Here is a 22098-nt window from a genome sequence, read left to right as displayed (position 1 = left end):
CAATTAGCTATGGCAATTAGGACAGCCCCCCATGAAACTACACGTTTCACCCCAGCGTATTTAACATTTGGCCGAGAGTTGCGGACCCCGTTTGACGTTACCCCGCAATCTAGCCCTGAGTTTAATATGTCCCAAGAAAATACCACCTTATACGCTGATAGCATTATGGACCGTGTTACGGTCGCTATAAATCAAGCGAAGGAAAATATTCTATTGGAGCAGACTCGGCAAGCTGGATATTTTGATCAAAAACATAGAGATTTTGAGTATGAAGTTGGACAACATGTATTGCGTAAAACGCACCCACAGTCTTCTGCAGGAGACTATTTTATGGCAAAGTTGGCTGACAATTGGGATGGGCCGTTCCTCATTAGTGAAAAATTTAGCCCTCACACCTATCGTTTAGCTAATTTAGAGACCAAACGGGTTCTGAAAGGCACGTATCACGTGAATCAGCTTAAGCTATTTATACCTCGTGACCCTGAGTGCGTACCTTTGCCTCCCCCTGTTGTATTGACCGAAGATGATTCTCCCATAGATGACCCTTCTGGTCCGTACGTTCTTGTGTCTAACAGTCGTCCTTGTATTTCCCCTAGCCCTAGCTCTGATTCTTGGAATGGTGACCAACCTCCTTATATTAGACGGCTTCGCCCTAGAGATACAATTACAAAGAGGGTCCTAAACCCTACAAAGCAGAGTGGTTAACTCAAATGCTGTGTATAGCGTAGTTTATTTTATTTTAATTCAATTCAATTTTATATTGTTTGTTATAGCAGAGTGGTTAACTCATATGCTGTGTTTAATTTTGTTTCAATTTTGCATCTCGAGAATTTTTTTTTTGCCCATATTGGATATCCATGTATATAGTTTTTATTGTCTAGGCCTAGATTTGATTTTGTATTTTTTTTCACGTAACCCCTTTTCTAATATGTGTTTTTTTTTAATCGTTGTTTCTTATTCTTGTCGAACGAGGACGTTCAAGTTTTGGTTGTGGGGAATCTGTAACTTCAAATATTTTTATATCTATGGCTGGTAGTTCCCCGCGTTGAGGCTGGTTACTTTCCCCAACTCGTGCGCGTCATCGGGAAAACCAAAATCCCTAAAACTCTCTCCGCGTGTGCTTCGTGAACCCGAAGATGAACTCTTTTCAAGAGCCCTTCACGAACTTTGAAGACCCCGTAGCTTCTGGAGAGAAGGTATAAAAAGACGGCGCCTTCTATTATTCCCTCTCTCGTTACCCATCTGCAAGGCCGGACTCTGCCCGATTTGTCCCAGGACCGAGGCCGACGACACGAGGTCCAGCCCGAACCACGTTACCGGGCCTAAACCAGGATGGACCTTTGGAGGACCGAACTTTAACCGGCCGAACTTTATCTTTCGCTTCGAATCCGCGCCCTCGATGAACTTCCATACGGTACCGTACAAACAATTATTTTTATAAAGAGCTCTCGCGAAATAATGCGCGCCATTATGGGAATAACCAGCCCACCACTTTTTATTAATTAAGTAATGCTTATCATGAACTGTTAATCAACCATATTACCTTTTAAATGAACCTTTCAAATATCAAATAAATCTTAATGTTAATTTTAATCATGCCGACAGTCCATTTTAATTTAATCCCCCTAGACAAAACGAACCTATTTCATTACATATTATTATTCACTTAAGTTAACTATGAAATCTGTCGCACATCTTATACCTTCTCCCTAGTAAACTAGATATCGCTTCTTGGTTTGGGGTTTGTGTGTAAGTGAGATGTGTAAAATTCATCTTTACTTTTCTTTGAAGCATTCCTACGACTCCGAACCATTTGCCGCGTTTCTTGAATCCGAAACTTCTTTCATTCGACAATACCAACTCGTAACTGTATCCATTAAAATGACTATAGTAAGAAACGCAGAGCTCTTTAAAGGGAGGGTGAAGAGGAAAATTAAGTGATTTTTTTATCGATTCTTCTACTAATTATAAGACCATTCTGCATAGTGAAACATACAGGTTATATCTCCGAATGATTTTAAAATTCAAATTAGGTTCAGATTTTATGGATAATTTTAAATACGGACCTCTGACCAATCGCGTAACGCCCTGCTTTTCTCTTCACAAACAGAGATATTTTCTGTATGCTTCACTATACAAAATGGTCTTATAATTGGTTTAAGCAAAAGTAATATAAGAAACCTCCCTTCCGGTAGGGAGGTTTCTTATATTATTTCTGGTTTAAGAATCGATAAAGACTCACTTGACTTTCCACTTCACTCTCCCTTTAACAGGATTATTACTTAAGGCAAACAGAATTAACCATAAATTGAAACACTAATAAGAGTGAAGAAGATATTTTCGGTTAACTTTCCGTCGTATACATGCGCGATTTATAGGACAAATCGAACTATATTTAACAGGTATTCACTATGAAATCTGTCATTTCTATAAGGCAAAAATATTATATTCCTTGTTTCTGTGAGAGTACTTCTTTTTAAATAAAACTCCATTTTTAAGTCGTAAATGCATAGTTTCAACCCTTCAAATGGTTTGATAGATACCAACTATTTCTCAAAACCCCATCCCATCTTCTTTGTCCTGTTAGGGATTAACCTTCCCTGCTTTTTCTAGGAAGGGTTCGACAGTTTTACCCTTCATAATTTTGGTTTCATAGAAATAGTTTCGCTTGCATTAGCAGCTTAGACTGTCCCCATGAAGTTTATTTAGACATGATATTTTTCGCACCTCCCCCAAACCGCCCTTCTCAAGAGACGATTTTTCGAGCCATCTATATTTTCGGTTAGGCAAAACAAAAATGTAAAGTGCTGCCTCTAGTGGCTTATCTGCGTACTTCAAATCGCTAGACTTCCCCCTTAAAACCATTAGAAATATACCATCAATATACAGGGTGTTTCTGGAAAGTCTGGCACAAATAAACAGGCATGTTCCTTGGGTCAAAAGGAGTCCGAAAGGTCCTATGACGTTTTGGGGTAAAGCGCTCCGTTGCGACGTTATGGGCTCTCAAAAGTAGGCCGAAAAACAAGGAGATTTTGCAGAATTATAGCACTAGTATTGTGGTTTTGACCCAATTGTTTTCGATTATTGAGCATAAGGCAATGATCGAAATAAGTTCAAACCTAGTGGAAGACCGTGAATGTGTTAAACGGCCAAAAGCGTTAATCCCTTTGTTTTTATTAATGATTGTAATTAAAGGTAAAGAAAGTAGCTCAGATATCGGTTACTTGTTTGTTCAGATGTACTGGTAACTGACCAGTCTTTTATTCTTTATTTCAATTAGGCACATTACTTTTACAATAATACGAATGAACCCCATTACTTTTACAATATTAATTCGAATGAACCCCTTAACCTTTACAATAATTCGAATGAACCCCTTAACCTTTACAATAAATCGAATCGAACCCATTAATTTTACAATAAATCGAATCGAACCCATTAATTTTACAATAAATCGAATCGAACCCATTAATTTTACAATAATTCGAATCGAACCCATTACATTTACAATAATTCGAATCGAACCCATTACATTTACAATAATTCGAATTGAACCCATTACATTTACAATAATTCGAATCGAACCCATTACATTTACAATAATTCGAATTGAACCCATTACATTTACAATAATTCGAATTGAACCCATTACATTTACAATAATTCGAATTGAACCCATTACATTTACAATAATTCGAATTGAACCCATTACATTTACAATAATTCGAATCGAACCCATTACATTTACAATAATTCGAATCGAACCCATTACATTTACAATAATTCGAATCGAACCCATTACATTTACAATAATTCGAATTGAACCCATTACATTTACAATAATTCGAATTGAACCCATTACATTTACAATAATTCGAATTGAACCCATTACATTTACAATAATTCGAATTGAACCCATTACATTTACAATAATTCGAATTTTTCCCCTGCTGTGGTGGTCTAAACATTAGAGTAGTTTTCAACGTCAGAAGTTGTAGGTTTTTTACAGACGGCTTAAATGTGTGTACCTTAACGTGCTTCATGGCGTACGCGCGCAAGTTTGCTTAAACGTTGATGGTGCCCATTTTGAACAATTTTTGTAGAACAATGTAATTGGGTACAGGGGCGGACTGGCCATAGGGCCCCAACTGCCACTGGCAGTGGGGCCCCAGTCAATAGGGGCCCTCCTTTTCAGGGTTTGCATATTTCAAAATTGGTCCTTCACTAACTCAAAATAGTTACGTATCCATAAATCGGACATTTTTAAATGGCATCTCAGAAGATAATGTTCATTTAATCATTTATAAAGCGGAAAGAGATAGTTTTGTAGTCTTATTGTTTTCAACTCAACTTTTATACCTTGGCCTATCCCGCGAGAAACAAAACTTAAAATCGGTTTATATTTTACTTTCATGCTTAGTGAGAAAAGGGGAAAATAAGGGACTAAGAGCACATTAAGAGAAGGCTCAAGTTATAAAACCAAAGAGGAGGGAAATAGGGAGAGATAATCGCTAGGGCAGCCGTGATCCATCCGTATGAGGAGAGGGGAAAATTTGTGATACGCGGCGGCTCTTAACGCGCAACTTATTCGCGCACAGTTGATATTATTGGTTCTCCTCTCTCTGGCTACTACGTCACCAAAATTGCTCGGAAAGGTTTAAAGGTTGTTAAAACGTACGCTTTAAAAATAAAAAGCCGAGGCTTAAGTGAAATGTTCAGTCAAGTTTATTTATCAGAGGTAATTTAAAATGGTTTACCACAAAAAATGCTGCTACTTGAATTGTAGTAGCAATACGCGATATTCAAGTAATCCAAAAATGTGCTCATTTGCTCAAGCCATTTTTCTAATGGTGATAGTGATCCATTAGCAGGATTTGGTGTTATATGTTTACAAGTAAGATGTTTTGAATATTTTCCTAAAACATTACACGGCTTTAATCTTATACTATCTATCGTTAGGATTATACTGAAAAATTAAAAGTGCCAACTCCTATCTCTTCAAAGAAGAGGGCAGATAGGAGATAATATTTTGTAAAATAAACGTTGAACAACAGAAACTTAAAGTCATTTAGGTATTTAGGATAATTAAAAATTGTGTACGAAAATGCCTCGAACAAAAAATTGCTGCTACAAAGACTGCAAAAACGATTCAAGGTCATCGCATAAGGAGTATATGGAAGGAATTTTCTTCACACCATTTCCTAAGCCTAAAACTAAAAGAGATCAATGTTTACGGTGGATAAAAGCTTGTGGAAGGCCTGATTTTTTAACAATTGATAACATCACGAATAATCGTTATGTTTGTTCAGAACATTTTGTTGGTGGTTCAGGTCCGACTGTGGAATTTCCCGACCCCATGGTGTATGACCCCGTTAACTATATGATTGTAAGTCTCAAGCATGCGTTATGTTTATTTGTCTTAAAATATATTGACATTAACTTATTTCTGATTGATTAATAAGGATCCAAGACTAGATCTAGTATCTACTACAAATGATTGCGTCTCTACTTCCACAAGAGAAAATACTAAAACTAATGAGTCTATGGAATCTGACGGAAGTGATGGCTCTCATGCAAACGTCATGGATATTCAAAAGGATCTTTCGCCTACTGGGCCTATATCAACATCATACTTAGCAGCAGGAAGTCAAACTCAAATTCTGGAAGATAGCTTTTCTAATTTACAAGATGTCTTCAAGATGTTTTCAGAATTTCAATTTAACAACACTGGCCAGGCAGTCAACTGGATGGTTACAAAAAGCCCCAATGGGAGTACGCTTCACTTTTATTCTACCAGAAATATTCGAGAAATAGGTTTCAAGTTTGTTGATATAAATGATCATTTCCAAGTGTCGATAAATATTTTTGGAAAGCCCCTTAATAGTGACCATGAAATATTTAAATCCCAACGTTTCAAAAGCAATTTGAAAACAATGAATGAATTGCTTGAATTTCTATCGTACTTAGACACATTTCAAACGTGTTTAGGAAATCGGGAGAATTGTATTTTAGAATTGGATAGATGTGACGTAGAAACAAAATCACATTATTTAAATGACTTAACTAATGCTATTCATTCAAACGATTGCTTGAGCATTTTCAAAGACTGGGAAATATCCAGCAAATGCCAAAAATGTTCAAGACTAAGCAAATATATGGCCAGAGTAATTAAAAACAAAAAGCAAGGAAACTTGCGGTACTTGTCTAAAAAAGAGCAGTTAAAACTGCTACGTCAGTCTAGAATAGAGAATAAACAGTTGAAAACCACAGTAAAGCGACTTAGGAAAAAATGTAAACAGTTATTTGAGTCTCAACGACAAGCAATAGGTGAGGAAATATTTGGAGAAATTGTAGAGGAAAACCCATTCTGTACCAAAGAAAACTTCTATCGTCTTATGATGAAACAACAATTTCAACTACTAAAGAACAAAAAGAAGAGACCGCAAAAATGGCATAAGTCTATTATTCAGTGGTGTTCTTTTGTAAGAGCTAAGTCAGCAGCAGCCTATGACGCATTTAGACACGTTATCCCTCTACCATCACCACCCACACTCTATAATTACGTGACCACGTTTTCTGCAAAGAGCGGATTTACGAAAGAAGCAATAGTTGAAATGAAGAATAAAATAGATTTAGAATCAGTTTGTGAACATCAACAATATTTCTCTATCATGGTAGACGAAATGAAGATCAAAGATGATTTGGTTTACAAGGCAAGTACTGGAGATGTGGTAGGCTTTTGCCACCTAAACGACGTTGGAGAGAAGTTAAAGGCTGAAGAAACCAAAAAAACTGGCGAAAATTGCTCAGACCCACCATTAGCGACTCATGTTATGGCATTGATGGTTCGAGGAATTACAACAAATTTTAAACACGTCTTAGCATATTTTCCATGCAGTGACATGAAAGCTGAAGAACTTTATTCAATCATGCAAGAGTCAATTGAAGTTATGGAGAACAATGGTTTTAAAGTATTGACCATAATTTGTGATAAATCTGGTATAAATCAGAAATTCATAAAAATGAGCACATGCTACGATGAAGAAAAGGGTGTTGGGTATAAAGGGAAAAATCCCTATGCCCCCAGAAGCGATCCTCGCTATATATACTACATTTCCGACCCTCCACATTTGATAAAAACTGTAAGAAACTCCTTATTTGACAGTGGTTCTAGTACAAAAGATCGAATGCTTAAAAAGAACGGGAAACACATACTGTGGTCTCATGTTGTACAAATGTTTCGGAAAGATTGCTCATCACATTTAAGACTGTGTCCCAAACTCACCAATGAGCATATAGCTCTTGGACCATTCTACAAAATGAGAGTAAAATATGCAACACAAGTTTTAAGTGCAAGCGTTGCTTCGGCAATGGAGCAGCTAGTGGGTGAAGAAGCTTCAGAAACAGTCAAGTTTATTAGAATTTTTAACAAAATGTTCGACATATTCAATACAAGAAACCTGGCGCAAGGCAAGTCGAAAAGAAATCCAAACTTGGAGCCCTTTACATCACTAACTGATAGCAGATTCGAGGTTAGACTTTTCAATAATTAAAGTTTGCTAATAGTTATAACACCGTAAGGAATTTTTGGGTTATAGTGGTTAGAGAAGGAATTCTTAGGATACCTAAGAGAATGGAGTTCGGAAGTTGAACAAACTACATTTAGCAAAGAAGGGAAACAATTAATGATGTTGAGCGCCCCAAGCTTAAATGGTTTACATATAACAGGTTAATAATCATAGATTCATTATTAATCAAGGGTGTGAACTTATTTGATTATTTTATATATTCCAGTAAATTCAATTTCGGAAGTGACAAAATTTTTGCTTTCTAAGGGAGCCACGTTTGTCCTCACAAATCGATTCAACCAAGATCCCCTCGAGCAACATTTTGGCAAACACAGGAGAGCTATAGGAAGCCACGAAAATCCAGACCTCCTTACTTTTGGGTTTAGCGAACGTAAATTTAAAATTATGCGTCCATTGATTGTAAAGTCCAAGAGAGGAAATACACAGAAATTAAAAAAAAATTAAAAATGTTTATTGCACACTTTTTATTTGAATTTACATTAAAAGTATTTATTAGAAACTTACACCAAAAATATTAATTAGGAACTTAATACAATAATATTTGTTAGGAACTAACTTCATTGCTCACTTTGATTTGGAATTTATTGATACTTTTAAAAATTTATCAGGGGTTTTTTTAGTTTACAAGTGCAAGTCGCACTTGTTTAAAAAATTATCACGCTTCTTCCTGTCACCCCTTATTTTAATAAATTATCACAGTTTTTCATGTTTACATGTGCAAGTCACTCCTACTTTTAAAAAATTATCACGGTTTTTCATGTTTACAAGTGCAAGTCATCCCTTCCTTTAAACTTTTCCGCAAACCCCGTTTCTTTGCGAGTGTTGCGCGCTTCAACTGGTTTAGCTTAATTTTGTAAAAATTCCTAACTGCTTTGCCCCGGCAATTAATAAAAGTATCAAACAACATCTTTTTAGCTTTCTCTCTAGACTTAGAATTCTCACCCCCCCCATAACATGTCAAAATATTTACTAGCTTCACTGCTTTGAAGCTCATTTCCCAAGATAGTTTTCCTATCAACAGTTTTAACTGATTTTTCAAAATGAGGCTTACAAATGTTGTTTATTAAATCAAACATTCTATAAGCATTTGCAGTTAAATATATTAAACCTCCACGGCTTAAGAGATAAGACCAATAAGCAAATGATCGCTCTGGAATATCACAGTTCACTTTTTTGACCGAATTTTCAAAGAGCTCCAGAAGTTGCGTATCATCATATTTTTTGGCCATTTTACATAAAATATAACCTCCTATATGATGTACAACCCAAGTTTCTTTCTGAGAAATCTTTTCTTTGGATAAGTGTTTACAAGACTGCTCTAAATCTAATTTTTCAGCATTTGGGTCGATGTGATCTGGCTTTAAACGCACCCACTGTACTAAAACCATAGCTAACAATCTACGTAGCCAATTACAGACTATTAACTCTTGCGAATTTGCGGTTAAGTTTGTAAAATTCTCAAATACGTTAAATACAACCAAAAACTCATCTATTAAATCTGAATCTAGCCTCAATTTCTTTGCGTGTGTTTCAAAAGATATTTTATCATCTATATTTCTGCTATTTAAAGTAGAAAGCTTTTTGATAACTTCATCTGAAAATCGTATATTCTCAGGATTCTTTACAATATCTGCAATTGCCATATTTTCGCCATCAGTAGTAAATATAGCATTTTCCATTAACTTGCAGGTATTGATTATTAAAATTTCTTCATGATTGATGAAGAAAGCTTCGTTAAAATCTAGGAAATAATTTATGTTTAAATGATTTTAATTTCATCAAAGTCGTTTCAATCAATTTAAATTCATAAAAATCATTTATAAATCAAAGAAATATAATCATACCTGAGGGCTCAAAGTTTCTTGAAATATACAGTTTTGGTACTTTAGGCTTTTCAATTTTTAAATCAGCTTTTATTGCAGTTTCTTGGATTTTTGGCTTGGATAAATCCAAAGGAATGTTTATTGGAATATTTTTAAATGCTTCTCTAGTCTTCTTTATGACGTTTCCACCAACTCTTTTTTCTACGCATACGCTTCCTGATTCTTTGTTATGGTTATTATTTTCTATGTTTGCCCTCTTCTTTGAAGAGATAGGAGTTGGCACTTTTAATTTTTCAGTATAATCCTAACGATAGATAGTATAAGATTAGAGCCGTGTAATGTTTTAGGAAAATATTCAAAATATCTTACTTGTAAACATATAACACCAAATCCTTCTAATGGATCATTATCACCATTAGAAAAATGGCTTGAGCATACGAAATGATGTTTTTTAATTAAATCCGGAGTAAGGTCTGACCTGCCACAGTTATTTATCCATTTCACACATTGTTGATGTTTGGTTATAGGTTTTGGAAATGGTTTAAAAGTTATCCCGTTCATTTTTGGATTACTTGAATATCGCGTATTGCTACTACAATTCAAGTAGCAGCATTTTTTGTGGTAAACCATTTTAAATTACCTCTGATAAATAAACTTGACTGAACATTTCACTTAAGCCTCGGCTTTTTATTTTTAAAGCGTACGTTTTAACAACCTTTAAACCTTTCCGAGCAATTTTGGTGACGTAGTAGCCAGAGAGAGGAGAACCAATAATATCAACTGTGCGCGAATAAGTTGCGCGTTAAGAGCCGCCGCGTATCACAAATTTTCCCCTCTAGATGGATCACGGCTGCCCTAGTGATTATCTCTCCCTATTTCCCTCCTCTTTGATAAAACTACTACTCTTCATCACTTTTTTATTTTTACTGTTTAAGCTCTAGTTGAAGATAAATATATTTTTAAGTTTTATATTTATATTTATATTTAAATGCATATTTTCACAACCATTACCCACTAGAATTAACCAAGGTCGAGGCCCGGTCGGGCCCCCGAGAGGGGGAAGCCCTCACATGAGCGGTTTCCTAAATAGCGGTCCTCATAACAGCGGTTTCCTAAATAGCGGTCCTCATAACAGCGGTTCCCTAAATAGCGGTCCTCATAACAGCGGTTCCCTAAATAGCAGTTTTCCCGAAATGACAGTTTACCCGTTGCAGCAGTTACCGATACAGTTGTTCTCGTAAACGTGGCGTACCGTTACAGCAGTTCTCAAAAGAGCAGAAAAACGGGGATGCGAAAAACTATAGTTATTTATTATGGTGTAGGCTGGGTTATATGAACTCAAATAGAACTATGCCAGATACGGATAATTTGGTTTGGTTAAATTTGATTATTTGAACTCAATAGTATTAGGTCAGGCCAGGTTGGGTTGGGTTGGGATTTTAAGGGGTTTTTTTTCGATTGGTTTGAGTTAGGTTAGTTATATTTTGGAAATAGTGTAACAATGTTACGCCTTTTCCAAAATATTGTTGTTTATCTTCATTGACTTTCCAATTAATAATATGCCTTTTCCAAAAAAAATTAGGTCACTACCAATGTTACGCCATTTCCAAAATATTTTTGTTTTTCTTCATTGACTTCCCAAATAATAATATGCCTTTTCCAAAAAAAATATGCCACATTACCAATGTTACGCCTTTTCTAAATTATTGTGTTTATCTTCATTGACTTCCCAAATAATAATATGCCTTTTTTAAAAAATTAGGTCACATTACTGATTAAATGATCACTGAATAAACTAACATAAAAACCAACGAACATAACTGTATTGTTAAGAAATGCTCAAAACTCAAGACTAACACTGCTATTTCCCAAAATAGCAGCCGCTATTTCTAAATTAGCAGCCGCTATTTCTAAATTAGCAGCTGCTATTTCTTGAAGAGCAGTTTTGTTTAACGCCGCTGTTTTTTGGAATCGCGGTTGCTATTTCGAGAACTGCTCTTCCGAGAATTGCTGATACGAGTTACACCCCCCCCGAGAGGTACGGGTCCCGGGAAAATGGACCGAATCGCCCCCTTCTCTCGACGGCCCAGAAGATGTTGAATCTTTTCCGTGGCCTATCGCGAGAGAAACAAAACTTAAACCTCCGATTATATTTTACTTTCATGCTTAGTGATAAAAGGGGAAAACAAGGGACTGAGAGCACATTAAGAGAAGGCTAAAGTTTTAAAACTACTACTCTTCATCACTTTTTGAATTTTACTGTTTAAGCTCTAGTTGAAGATAAATTTATTTTTAAGTTTTATATTTATATTTTTACAACCATTATCCACTAGAATTAACCAGGGTCGAGGCCCGGCCAGGCCCCCGAGGAAAAAGTACCGAACTGCCCCCCTCTCTCGACGGCCCTGTGCATTATAACGACATACACCCCTCTCATTTTAGGGATCGGCTTGGGGGCCATTTTTAAAACGGTGGCAGATGGTTGTGCAGCTTTCCAGTCCGCCCCTGATTGGGTATCATTCGAATTATTGTAAAAGTATGGGGTTCGATTCGAATTATTGTAAATGTAATGGGGTTCATTAGAATTATTGTAAATGTAATGGGGTTCATTAGAATTATTGTAAATTTATGTAATGGGGTTCATTAGAATTATTTTAAATGTAATGGCGTTCATTAGAATTATTGTAAATGTAATGGGGTTCATTCGAATTATGGTAAATGTAATGGGTTCGACTCGAATTATTGTAAATGTAATGGGGTTCATTCGAATTATTGTAAAGGTTATGAGTCTAATTCAAATAAAGAATAAAAGACTAGTCAGTTACCAGTACATCTGAACAAACAAGTAACCAATATCTGAGCTACTTTCCTTACCTTTAATTACAATCATTAATAAAAATAAAGGGATTAACGCTTTTGGCCGTTTAACACGTTCACGGTCTTCCACTAGGTTTGAACTTATTTCGATCATTGCCTTATGCTCAATAATCGAAAACAATTGGATCAAAACCACAATACTAGTGCTATAATTCTACAAAATCACCTTGTTTTTCGGCCTACTTTTGAGAGCCCATAACGTCGCAACGGAGCGCTTTACCCCAAAACGTCATAGGACCTTTCGGACTCCTTTTGACCCAAGGAACATGCCTGTTAATTTGTGCCAGACTTTCCAGAAACACCCTGTATACTTGCTTTTGCATTTAAAGTTAACATCGATTTCCTTCAATGTTTAAATTATATAAAAAAGGACTTGGTTTGCCCAAGCCTGAAAAACAAAACGATAAGAGTTTTTTCCAGTTGACTGAAGCGCGGATATTTTATTTTTCTATATAATTTTAAAGACAATCCGTATTTTACTACTCTTTAGAATTTAATTCAATCTCCTGATTTTACTGGTAATGGATTTATTTCCTATAAATTAATTGAAATAAAAAATTACTTATCTCAGATTTTTCAACAATTCCATTTTCGTAAAATTTTATCCTGAAAAATCTGAGATAAGTAATTTTTTATTTCAATTAATTTATAGGAAATAAATCCATTACCAGTAAAATCAGGAGATTGAATTAAATTCTAAAGAGTAGTAAAATACGGATTGTCTTTAAAATTATATAGAAAAATAAAATATCCGCGCTTCAGTCAACTGGAAAAAACTCTTATCGTTTTGTTTTTCAGGCTTGGGCAAACCAAGTCCTTTTTTATATAATATCTGTTCCTTCAGTCTGCATTTGTATTAATCTATTATAAAACAATTTTTTGCCTGAAATGCGATATTTTTCACTTCTAGGACGAGGTTAAAAATGGTTCTACACTTCTACTAATTCTTATAAGATACGGCTCACAATTCGTTTTAGAACCCGAGCTTAATAGTCAACTTCAAAACCAACATCCTGCCACGATTTTTAAACTATCAAATCCGTATCTTTTACAGTCCACTCTACGATTACAATTATCCATGACATTGCGTTCACTGCCCTTGTACGTTTACAGTGAGTGGCACCGTGGCCAGTTGTTTTAATAAAAATACCTAGGCCACAGGTCCAGTTTAAAAAAAAAATCCTTATTTCCAACACTGATCCATCTATCCTTATGCCTTACTGAAGGCTACAGTGAAATATCCATGAAGCGTAAGCTTCTATTATAAATCCATGGCCTAAGTAAGGCAACTTAAGCCTTGGTCGAAACTAACATCTAAAATATAAATTAAAAAGGTATCTTAAGTATATAATTTCAACCGAGACACATAATTAAACGAAAAATAGACCCGCCAAAGAAATTTTTAATAAATATAGTGTTATATTTATTGAAAAATATCAAGTTAAAGTTTCAAGGCGGTGAAAGGGCAAATTAGCGTCGTCTACTGTAGAGTAATGAACAATTAGCGTCGTCTGCTGTAGAATAATATTTTGAGGTACTTACATTTTTAATTAAATTAACATACTTAGACTTAATTAATTTTGATGAAACTTGAAAAAGGCACACCTTGAATAGTTACTTGATAATTTGAAAGTATTCCGAAACGTAACTTCGCTTTAGTTTTTAAATGATTCGATGTACAGGAGCACCAAAAACCCCATGTTATTCCTATGGGAAAATCGGCGAAAATCTGTGAATTTTCATTTAACATTACGGGAGGGTGTGGGATCTTATCTAGAAGGGCCTACCGGCCCTCTAGAATAGAGGAGCGGGATTGAATGCGTGAAATCCTTATTGTCAACGGGTGACAGAAATTTAAAAGGGAGATTTTAACACCTTCTATTATATTAAGGCAATCCTATAATCGTTTCTTTCGCTTTAGATGTATCGAGAAAACGTAAAACACAATTCACAATCATTAACCTCACTTGACAATTAAGCCCCGTTTTCATGAGAGCGAGATTCGAAGCGATTTGCGAGAGCGAGAGCGAGTTTCCAAACAGCGATATCGCTACAAGATTTTAGCGAGACTTAGTTCAAGTTCTCGCTTGTACTTTTTCGTTTTCATGAAGAGGGTTTTTTATAAGAATGTGATTTCACGTCCGATTTATAAACATATTAAGCCGACATGAAAAGGCGGTTCTACATAAATTCAAGGATCTACTTCTGAGAATGAAGCTTTTGGTTTTGCAAATTTTATTCAGTTTAAACAGAAATTAACAGTTTAAACAAAAAGTAGATGGTGGGCTCACCCAGTGAGGGGAACCAGAAAATCCGAGCGACATTATGAAACGTTGGTTAGTAGTATCTAAAGCTTCAACACAGATGAAAATTTGACATTACCGCCATTCCCAGGTTTATATTTGATTAATTATACTGTTCAAAGGTTCGATAAAAGGATTGAAATATTCATTATTCGTAGGCATTTTCTTCCGACAGATTTAAGATTGTAATAAAAAAATAAAGAAATATATAAATGGTTTCTCAAAACTTAAGCCTAATGTTAATAACCGTCTCTATCCTGCACGCGCTCAAAGAGAAAAAAGTCCTTTCCCGCAGTTTTTAAAATTAGGCCTAATGTTGGTAAATAATTTAACAAAAAGCGCGTGACAATTTTTATTCAGTTTTATTGGCTGATTAACTTTAGCTAAGTTGTGACGTAGAGGAATCTTATAAAAATCGCTGAAGCGAGAGCGAAGAAATCAAAACCGGACAGACGTTTGCGATATCGCTAAAATAGATCTCGCAGGCTCTTTCTCGCTATTGTCTCAAAGCTCTCGCAAACATGAAAACAGGCAAGAAAAATTCTCGCGCGATTTTTTTCAGGTTTTTTCTCGCAAATCGCTGTATTTTTCTCGCAAATCGCTGTATTTTTCTCGCAAATCGCTGTATTTTTCTCGCAAATCGCTCTCATGAAAGCAGGGCTTTAAGGTCAATGCTTAAACTTATTACTACAATCCCTATCCATGTATAAAAGAACGAAAAATATCAGCTCACAACAATTCTCTTCCGTTCACTGTCCCTTCAATGACGAACCAAAATATTTTACACTACTACTACTACGAGAATGACAACAGGGCGGGTTAAACTTAGAGCCTCATCGTTGATGTACATCATACGATGTGGCTGATATTCAAAATATTTCAAAACTTCCAAAAATTTTATATACTCTTTCTTATTTTTAACTCTTTATACAGAGCTTCGCGAGAACGTCATTTCCGATACAAATATTATAACGTTCTGAATATTTTGGAGAGTTTTCTTCTCTTCCTTTACAAGAATTTTGCGTATTTTGGTTAGACATGGGTTTTAACCGTTTTCTTTCTATATATATTTTTCTTCGTAAAATTTTAGTGCATTATAAATCAACTTTGACAATTTTATTTCGAAGCTACAATTTATAAAGGTATTTTAAACTGATATTTTTAAAGGTGTTATGAAAGAAGCATGTAAAATTCATTACAAATTAAACATTGTAACGAAATTATAAACACAATTAAAAAATTCGTTATTGGAACTTTAGGAGTTCCAACAATGGAAACCTAATTTCGGGGCCCCTCTGAAATTTATGGGTAGGCTGTAGCCTACCCTGCCTACCCCCTGGCGGCGCCACTGCCAAAAAGGCTCATTTTGTTTATCTCTCATAGCAAACGCCTAATATTATCGCTGCTCATGCTTACACCACTCAGATGGCTCTATGGGCAATTGTATTGTATATAAGTAAATAAATAAGACTGGTGTTAAGTAAGTGACTTTTCGTTCAAATCACGTGACTGACTAGACATGGCTGATAATACACCGCTAATAATCTAAATTTAGAGTATTTAACTTTTTTTTTATAAAAAGAAAAGTTTAAGCCTAAATTAGTAGTATTTAGTGAGGAAAATTCACAATCGCGGCCAGATCTTAGCCGATTCATCTTAACAATGGGTAACTTTTAAGTCTTCAAAGGAATTACTTGAGGCAGATACTAATTAAAGTTTGCCTCACAAATTGGCTTAGCAATAACTGTTCTGAAAACGGTGTTTATGTTAGTATCTCCGCCACGAAACAAGGAAGTTAGATATAAGGTGCATAGACTATTCCACTCTTTCCTGCAGAGAAGTAAGCGCAGAAGCAGTGTAGTGATAGATGTTTTACACAGATGACTGCTTAAAATTAAGTAAGAAACTGATGGACAATGCTAAATTAGGGGTCATCCGTAAAACACTCCAATTATAACTCGTAAACGGTATTCCATGAGGCAAAATGCCATAGAACAATGGATCACACTGTATAAGATGAAATTCTGTTTAGATACGTGTGGTTACGTAATAGAATCAGAAGCGATAATTAAGATAATTTGCTATCCTAATTAATGTTTCAAACATTATATTGTAAATTAAAACTCTCCAGACCAGAGTTTCTAAATTGATTAACTAAATTTATACTAAATTATAGAAATATGTAGAATTCAGGGCTAAATATTTCTTATATTATTTTCTTTATGATATTAAAACAACGATAATACACTAAAAACTACAGCGGTAGGCTAAGTGTTGAAAAGCGTAGCTCAATTGAGATCCGAACAGAACCTTCTTAAAGTAGGGATGGGGACCGTCTCTAAATGTTTATGCGTCATTGTGTATGCGTTAATCGCAATAGAGAATTTCCTTCCGAGGAAAGCAAAATTCGAGAGGAAAAAAGATGAAAAGGATTTCTGTTGTTCATCTTTAGTTCGCTAGAACCACATTGCACGATTTTCAGTTAGAGAGAACCCTTCCATCTTTTACCCCAGCGGGGATTCGAAAATCGGCACGGTCACTACATTCTTAGTCTCGATGCTCGGTTTTCAGTTCGCTAGAACCGTTTTCTTTGGAAGAAAGCCTTTAAGTTTCATAATAACGTAAGACCGTTAAGACGGGAGAGGAGAAGAACTCCCCGCGACCCATCTATTGAATCCTACGCAATTACGAAAACGTTTGTACCTATGTTGTCGTCTATTTCTTCACGAATTTTTTCCTGAATTTCAGGAAAGGCAGCTAAAGCTTCGAATACCCACGTGATGGCAGTTGTAGTTGCGTCGGTACCAGCTGAAAACATAAGTATAGCGTTTAAGAGACAGCTATTTTTAATGGTCTATCGCGTTAAAAACAATGCCTTAACAATACCCAAAAAAAGGTCGCCTAATATTCGTTGCAAATGGCGATCAGTTAAGTAAGTTTTGTTTTCAGATTCCTCGGATTCAGCTTCGATACCAGAAGCGATCACGGAATCCGTGAAGTGACGTAATTCATCTAGAGTATATATATATATATTTAGAGTTATTACACGTAGATATAGATTTCTCTTAAAGGGAGGGGGAAGTGGAAAATCAAGTGATTTTTTATCAAATGTTCTACTAATTATAAAACCAGTCTGCATAGTGAAACATTGAGGAAATACTTCCGAATGATTTTAAAATTCAAATTAGGTTCAGATTTTAAAGATAATTTTAAAGAAGGACCTCCGACCAATCGCGTAACGCCCTGCCTTCTTGTTAACAAAATTCTCGTGGCACGTTCCGTGTCGAATGAAATTTATCACGAGATTTGATAAAATTAGGCGCGCAACGTGACAATCGTGGCGCGAGACATGGAGCGTGCCACGAGAATTTTGTTGATAAAAAGGCAGGGCGTTACGCGATTGGTCGGAGGACTTTCTTTAAAATTATCCCTAAAATCTGAACCTAATTTGAATTTTAAAATCATTCGGAAGTATTTCCTGAATGTTTGACTATGCAGACTGGTCTTATAATTAGTAGAAGAATCGATAAAAAAATCACTTGATTTTCTACTTCACCCTCCCTTTAATGGTTAGTTGTTTCTTAAATAAAAATAATTTATAACCAGGATTGTAATCTTTCTTAATTTCTTTCAATCTGTCCATCAAAAATGCCCCAACAGCTTCCGCTGCGTTTTGTATAGTCTTTTCAAACTTGCGAAAAAACGGATAAAGAATAGGCGAAAAGTCTCCGGGGGAAATGGTCATACTCTCGTGAACAAGATCAAACTCTTTCATCATTATTTGACGCTCTGCTTCGGTTAACTCGTCCAATCTAAAGTTTTAGTAATAATAGATTAAACCCATGATATTCGGCAAGTTTCGTTTCCTGGTTTTACCCAAAAGCAGTTTGAGATATGATGTTAAAGATGAAATTTTGCAATCTAGGCTTTGGATTAAAGGCGACTTTCTCGGACAACATATCAGCTATCATTTCTTCAGCGTTCCGTTGAACTATAGTAGCTAAGACTTCAGAGTCCGCGGACTTTCTATAAAAATTTACTTCGTAAGATTCGCGCCTGTAACGATGGATAAATCAAAGAGGAGAAAGAGAGGGAGATAGAAACGCGATTTATAAAATCCGCCGAAAAATGGGAAAATAGGGGGGTAGTAAAAACAATTTTCGGTACGTTTAGTTTTAGGACGCACATCCTTTGCACATGGGCGGATTGACCTCCTCGCCTTATCTTTGTCATCCTCTACGTCAACTATGGGCGAGAAAGCAAGATCAAACTTGGAGATATGGGCGGTATACTTTAGTAAGCTCGGCACGCTTGGACTATGTCAACAAAAGCAAAAAAGAAATGTTCTACAAGTCTGTCACTTGTTACTGAGAGCTTGTCATGAAATGAGGTAGATGAAACGTGAGATAGATTTTCGTAAAGCGACGACTGGTTTTGGCGCTGTCACAGGCTTATAGTACAGACTGAATAGGACCTAGTGGACTGCAAAATTAACCGAGTGCAGTCAATTCTCGCTTGTCGTTCTCGAACTGCGAGTCTCTAGCATTACCAGAAGTAAGATGAGACTAGAAGTAAAGAGCTCTAGCATTGGTAGTAGATCCTGGCACTATTGAACAAATTTGAGGATTTTATGCCGCTTCCATCGTGCCTACACTAGAGAGAAAAAATTGGTCGAGTTCCAAAAAATTTCCTACCCCTTCCCCTAAACCTAAAGCCGCGGAACACGGACGCGACTGCTTGAATCTAGTTCGGCCGTCTACCGCCACGAGCTTCTCACGTTTTCTAGGGAAAATTCAGAAACCGCTACCAGAGGGCCAACCGTTGGTGTGTTATCAAGAATATTCACTTTCGCCAAGTGAAGAATTTGGTTAGCTCAGTACTTCTAGTCTCATCTTACTTCTGATGACGAATTTTACATCACAAATAATTTCGAAAAGGTACAGACCAGGTCAATCTAATGATCCACGCTATTAATAGACGGTGAGGCTAAAAATAACTCACCCCTTCTTCCGCATTTCAAGGCATACCGGAAATACTCGGCTTCTATTGTGTCTGTTTATGGAATGCAGCGTCCTTGTAAAACCCCCCTGAAGGTCGTTCCCCGAAATTCCAACCCGTCTATCACCAGAGGAATGCACGTAGTATCGGCTCTATCGCATCGGCTTCTTTTAAGTCAAGGAAGCCTTGCAGCTACCCGGAAGCGCCCATTCACGACTTCAAAGGGTCAAAGAAGCCGCGCATTCCCTTCTAACCAAAAAGTTAGAAACCCCATGGAGAATACTTTTATCCGTATTTCTGGCTCAGTTGACCGCAAAACTCTATTTGAAGATAGGAAATTAGCCTTTCGCTTTAGAGACAAGTGTGTCGGGTCTTTTTTTAAATGCATACTATATATATTTTTAATATAAATATAATATAAGATACATTTTTGAATGTCTGACTGACTAATAATCAATGTGCAGCCCAAACCGCTGTAAGTAGAAGGCTGAAATTTTGCAGGGACGTATACTCTTAATTAAAGGTTTTTCGAATCCGCGGCCATCTTAAAAAATGGCGGACAGAAATGTAAAATCATCTTCTTGAGGGAAACGGTGGACCTTAGGGCAAAATTTCATAGAACATTTTCGACTACAAATCGCCCATAATTTCTTACAAGCCTTTGAGATGCGCCCAGTATAGTTTTGTGGGTTCATGGTTTAATTTTTGTAAACACGTTCAGTATGCCAAGGACAAACTAACGAGCCATCGTGGCTAAAGGCTTCGGAAGGTGGCTGAAAATTATTTGAAATTCGTCATAATCACGTGAATAAGGACATACGTGGTTCAAAGAAACTTGGTTCGTTTAATCGGGGAATTCTCGTGAAAAACCAGGACTAAGTCCCACTCCATGTGGAGTCTGAATCTCGGTGTCACGAGGTGCCTGTGACGTATTTCTAATAATTTCTACTCATCCGCCGATGCCTTCTTTTACAGTCCCTTTAATTACGAGCTTTGTCAATTTCGATCAGAGAAAAGAGTTATTTCAAAAAAACTAATGTGACGTCACTCATGCTAATACTACTTGTTCACAGAGAAAAAACTGTACCAAACATGACTGCCAACTACCAAAGCAATGCCTACTTAATTATTATTGATTACGTAGGCATTGACCAAAGACAGACCCAAGATGTTTGGCATAGGCGGTGACGTCACATCTGATAGCATCTCTATAGCGCTTTCGTTTTCTAAAAATACCATATAAGAGAGCGGTGCTTGTCCACAAAATCCGTTCCCTCATCATTCCTCTAAGTTCACCCCATCTTTTTGCCTCTTTTACTTATTCCTTCGATCCGTTTCTGTCGCTAGTTCGACCCCCTCATTCTACGGCCCTTAAAGGCCGACTTCCATCGAAAAGAGTTCTAGCGAACTGAAAACCAAGCGACCGTACTGATTTTCGAAGCCCCGCTGGGTCAAAAGTTGGAAGGGTTCTAGCTAACTGAAAGCCGTGCAATGTGGTTCTAGCGAACTGAAGATGAACAATAGAAATCCGTTTAAATTTATTTCCTCTCGAATTTTTGCTTTCCCCTGAAGGAAATTCTCTATCGCGTATCTTCAGTTCGCTAGAACCACATTGCACGGCCATGGAAGAAGAACGGTATGGAAGGGTCCTATAGTGTTAAAGAGAGCACGTTGAAAAATCGTAACTTCCCCCTTTTCATCCCCTCCTTCCCGAGTTTATCACCAACGTTGAAAGCTTCTGCGCAGTAGTAGAGCGGTAGAAAGCGGATCTAAACAGTGTATCCCTCTCTCTGTAAGCGAGATTAAGGAGGTGGCTTGCGCGCCAATATTGCGCGGGGCAGTAATCGCGTTACAGCTAGTGCCGAGAGGAGAGGAGAGTTTTCCCACGTGACCCTACATTTCGCGTAGCCGTCTGCCTATTCACCTCACCATTCCATACCGTTCTTCTTCCATGGCACGGCTTTCAGTTAGTTTAGCTAGAACCATTCCATCTTTTACCCCAGCGGGGATTCGAAAATTGGCACGGTCGCTCCATTGTTAGACTCGATGCTCGGTTTTCAGTTCGCTAGAACTCTTTTCGAAGGAAGTTGGCCTTTAAATTTAAATCCACGTTCGCAAATCTCAAGGCGTTGTATGCGCGGATTCTGTATGTTTTATTAGCCGTGGAATTATTCCTACGTCAGAAGAACCCCAGACTTTATCCCTGCCGACGTCAAGTGTTTTAGTCGCTTTCGCCACTACAACCAACACTTCGTCGGTAGTTTTTTATTTTGCACACGACATCTAGATGGCGTTTGCAAAATATTACTCTATACGGAAAATTTGACGAGGGAGAAGCCACTCTGTAATAAAGTCTTTCTGAGAGTGTAAGATGGGAAGCGTATTACGCCGTTTAACGCGGAAATACACTCGGGATTACTTTTTACAGTTTTTATTTCAATATTAGAACGGATTAAAGGCATATCTCCCGAATTTACGGCATTAAAACCACCAAAAAGGTAATACCGG

General features: G+C 36.6%; 3 protein-coding genes across 4 annotated transcripts; 1 reads left to right on the top strand and 2 right to left on the bottom strand.

Moving 5' to 3' along the window:
• The first annotated feature begins 5104 nt into the window (after window positions 1-5104).
• On the top strand, window positions 5105-6567 carry LOC149650464 (uncharacterized). The gene is made up of 3 exons (XM_089849208.1): window positions 5105-5386; window positions 5463-6451; window positions 6495-6567. The coding sequence occupies exons 1-3, from the start codon at window positions 5105-5107 to the stop codon at window positions 6565-6567; spliced, it is 1344 nt and encodes a 447-aa protein (XP_089705334.1).
• Window positions 6568-8042: 1475 nt separating this feature from the next.
• LOC149650463 (uncharacterized) lies at window positions 8043-9973 on the bottom strand. Its single transcript, XM_089849207.1, has 3 exons — window positions 9782-9973; window positions 9434-9716; window positions 8043-9330 (listed from the first exon to the last, which is right to left on the bottom strand). The coding sequence occupies exons 1-3, from the start codon at window positions 9971-9973 to the stop codon at window positions 8528-8530; spliced, it is 1278 nt and encodes a 425-aa protein (XP_089705333.1). The 3' UTR covers window positions 8043-8527.
• Window positions 9974-16908: 6935 nt separating this feature from the next.
• On the bottom strand, window positions 16909-18907 carry LOC149650462 (cytochrome P450 2J4-like). Of its 2 annotated transcripts, XM_089849221.1 has the most exons (5): window positions 18760-18907; window positions 18469-18618; window positions 18196-18404; window positions 17479-17604; window positions 16909-17400 (listed from the first exon to the last, which is right to left on the bottom strand). In XM_089849221.1, the coding sequence occupies exons 2-5, from the start codon at window positions 18561-18563 to the stop codon at window positions 17270-17272; spliced, it is 561 nt and encodes a 186-aa protein (XP_089705347.1). In that variant the 5' UTR covers window positions 18564-18618; window positions 18760-18907; the 3' UTR covers window positions 16909-17269. The 2 variants fall into 2 exon arrangements, with proteins under 2 accessions (XP_089705347.1, XP_089705348.1); XM_089849222.1 differs by having other exon boundaries at window positions 18469-18907.
• Window positions 18908-22098: the final 3191 nt, after the last annotated feature.

The sequence above is a fragment of the Phalangium opilio genome, unplaced genomic scaffold, assembly GCF_054372755.1.
Source record: "Phalangium opilio isolate 3A_F unplaced genomic scaffold, DU_Popi_V2 ptg000087l_1, whole genome shotgun sequence".
Taxonomy (NCBI): Eukaryota; Metazoa; Arthropoda; class Arachnida; order Opiliones; family Phalangiidae; genus Phalangium; species Phalangium opilio.
Note: the sequence above shows the minus strand (reverse complement) of the source record. Positions and strands in the feature narration are given on the sequence as shown.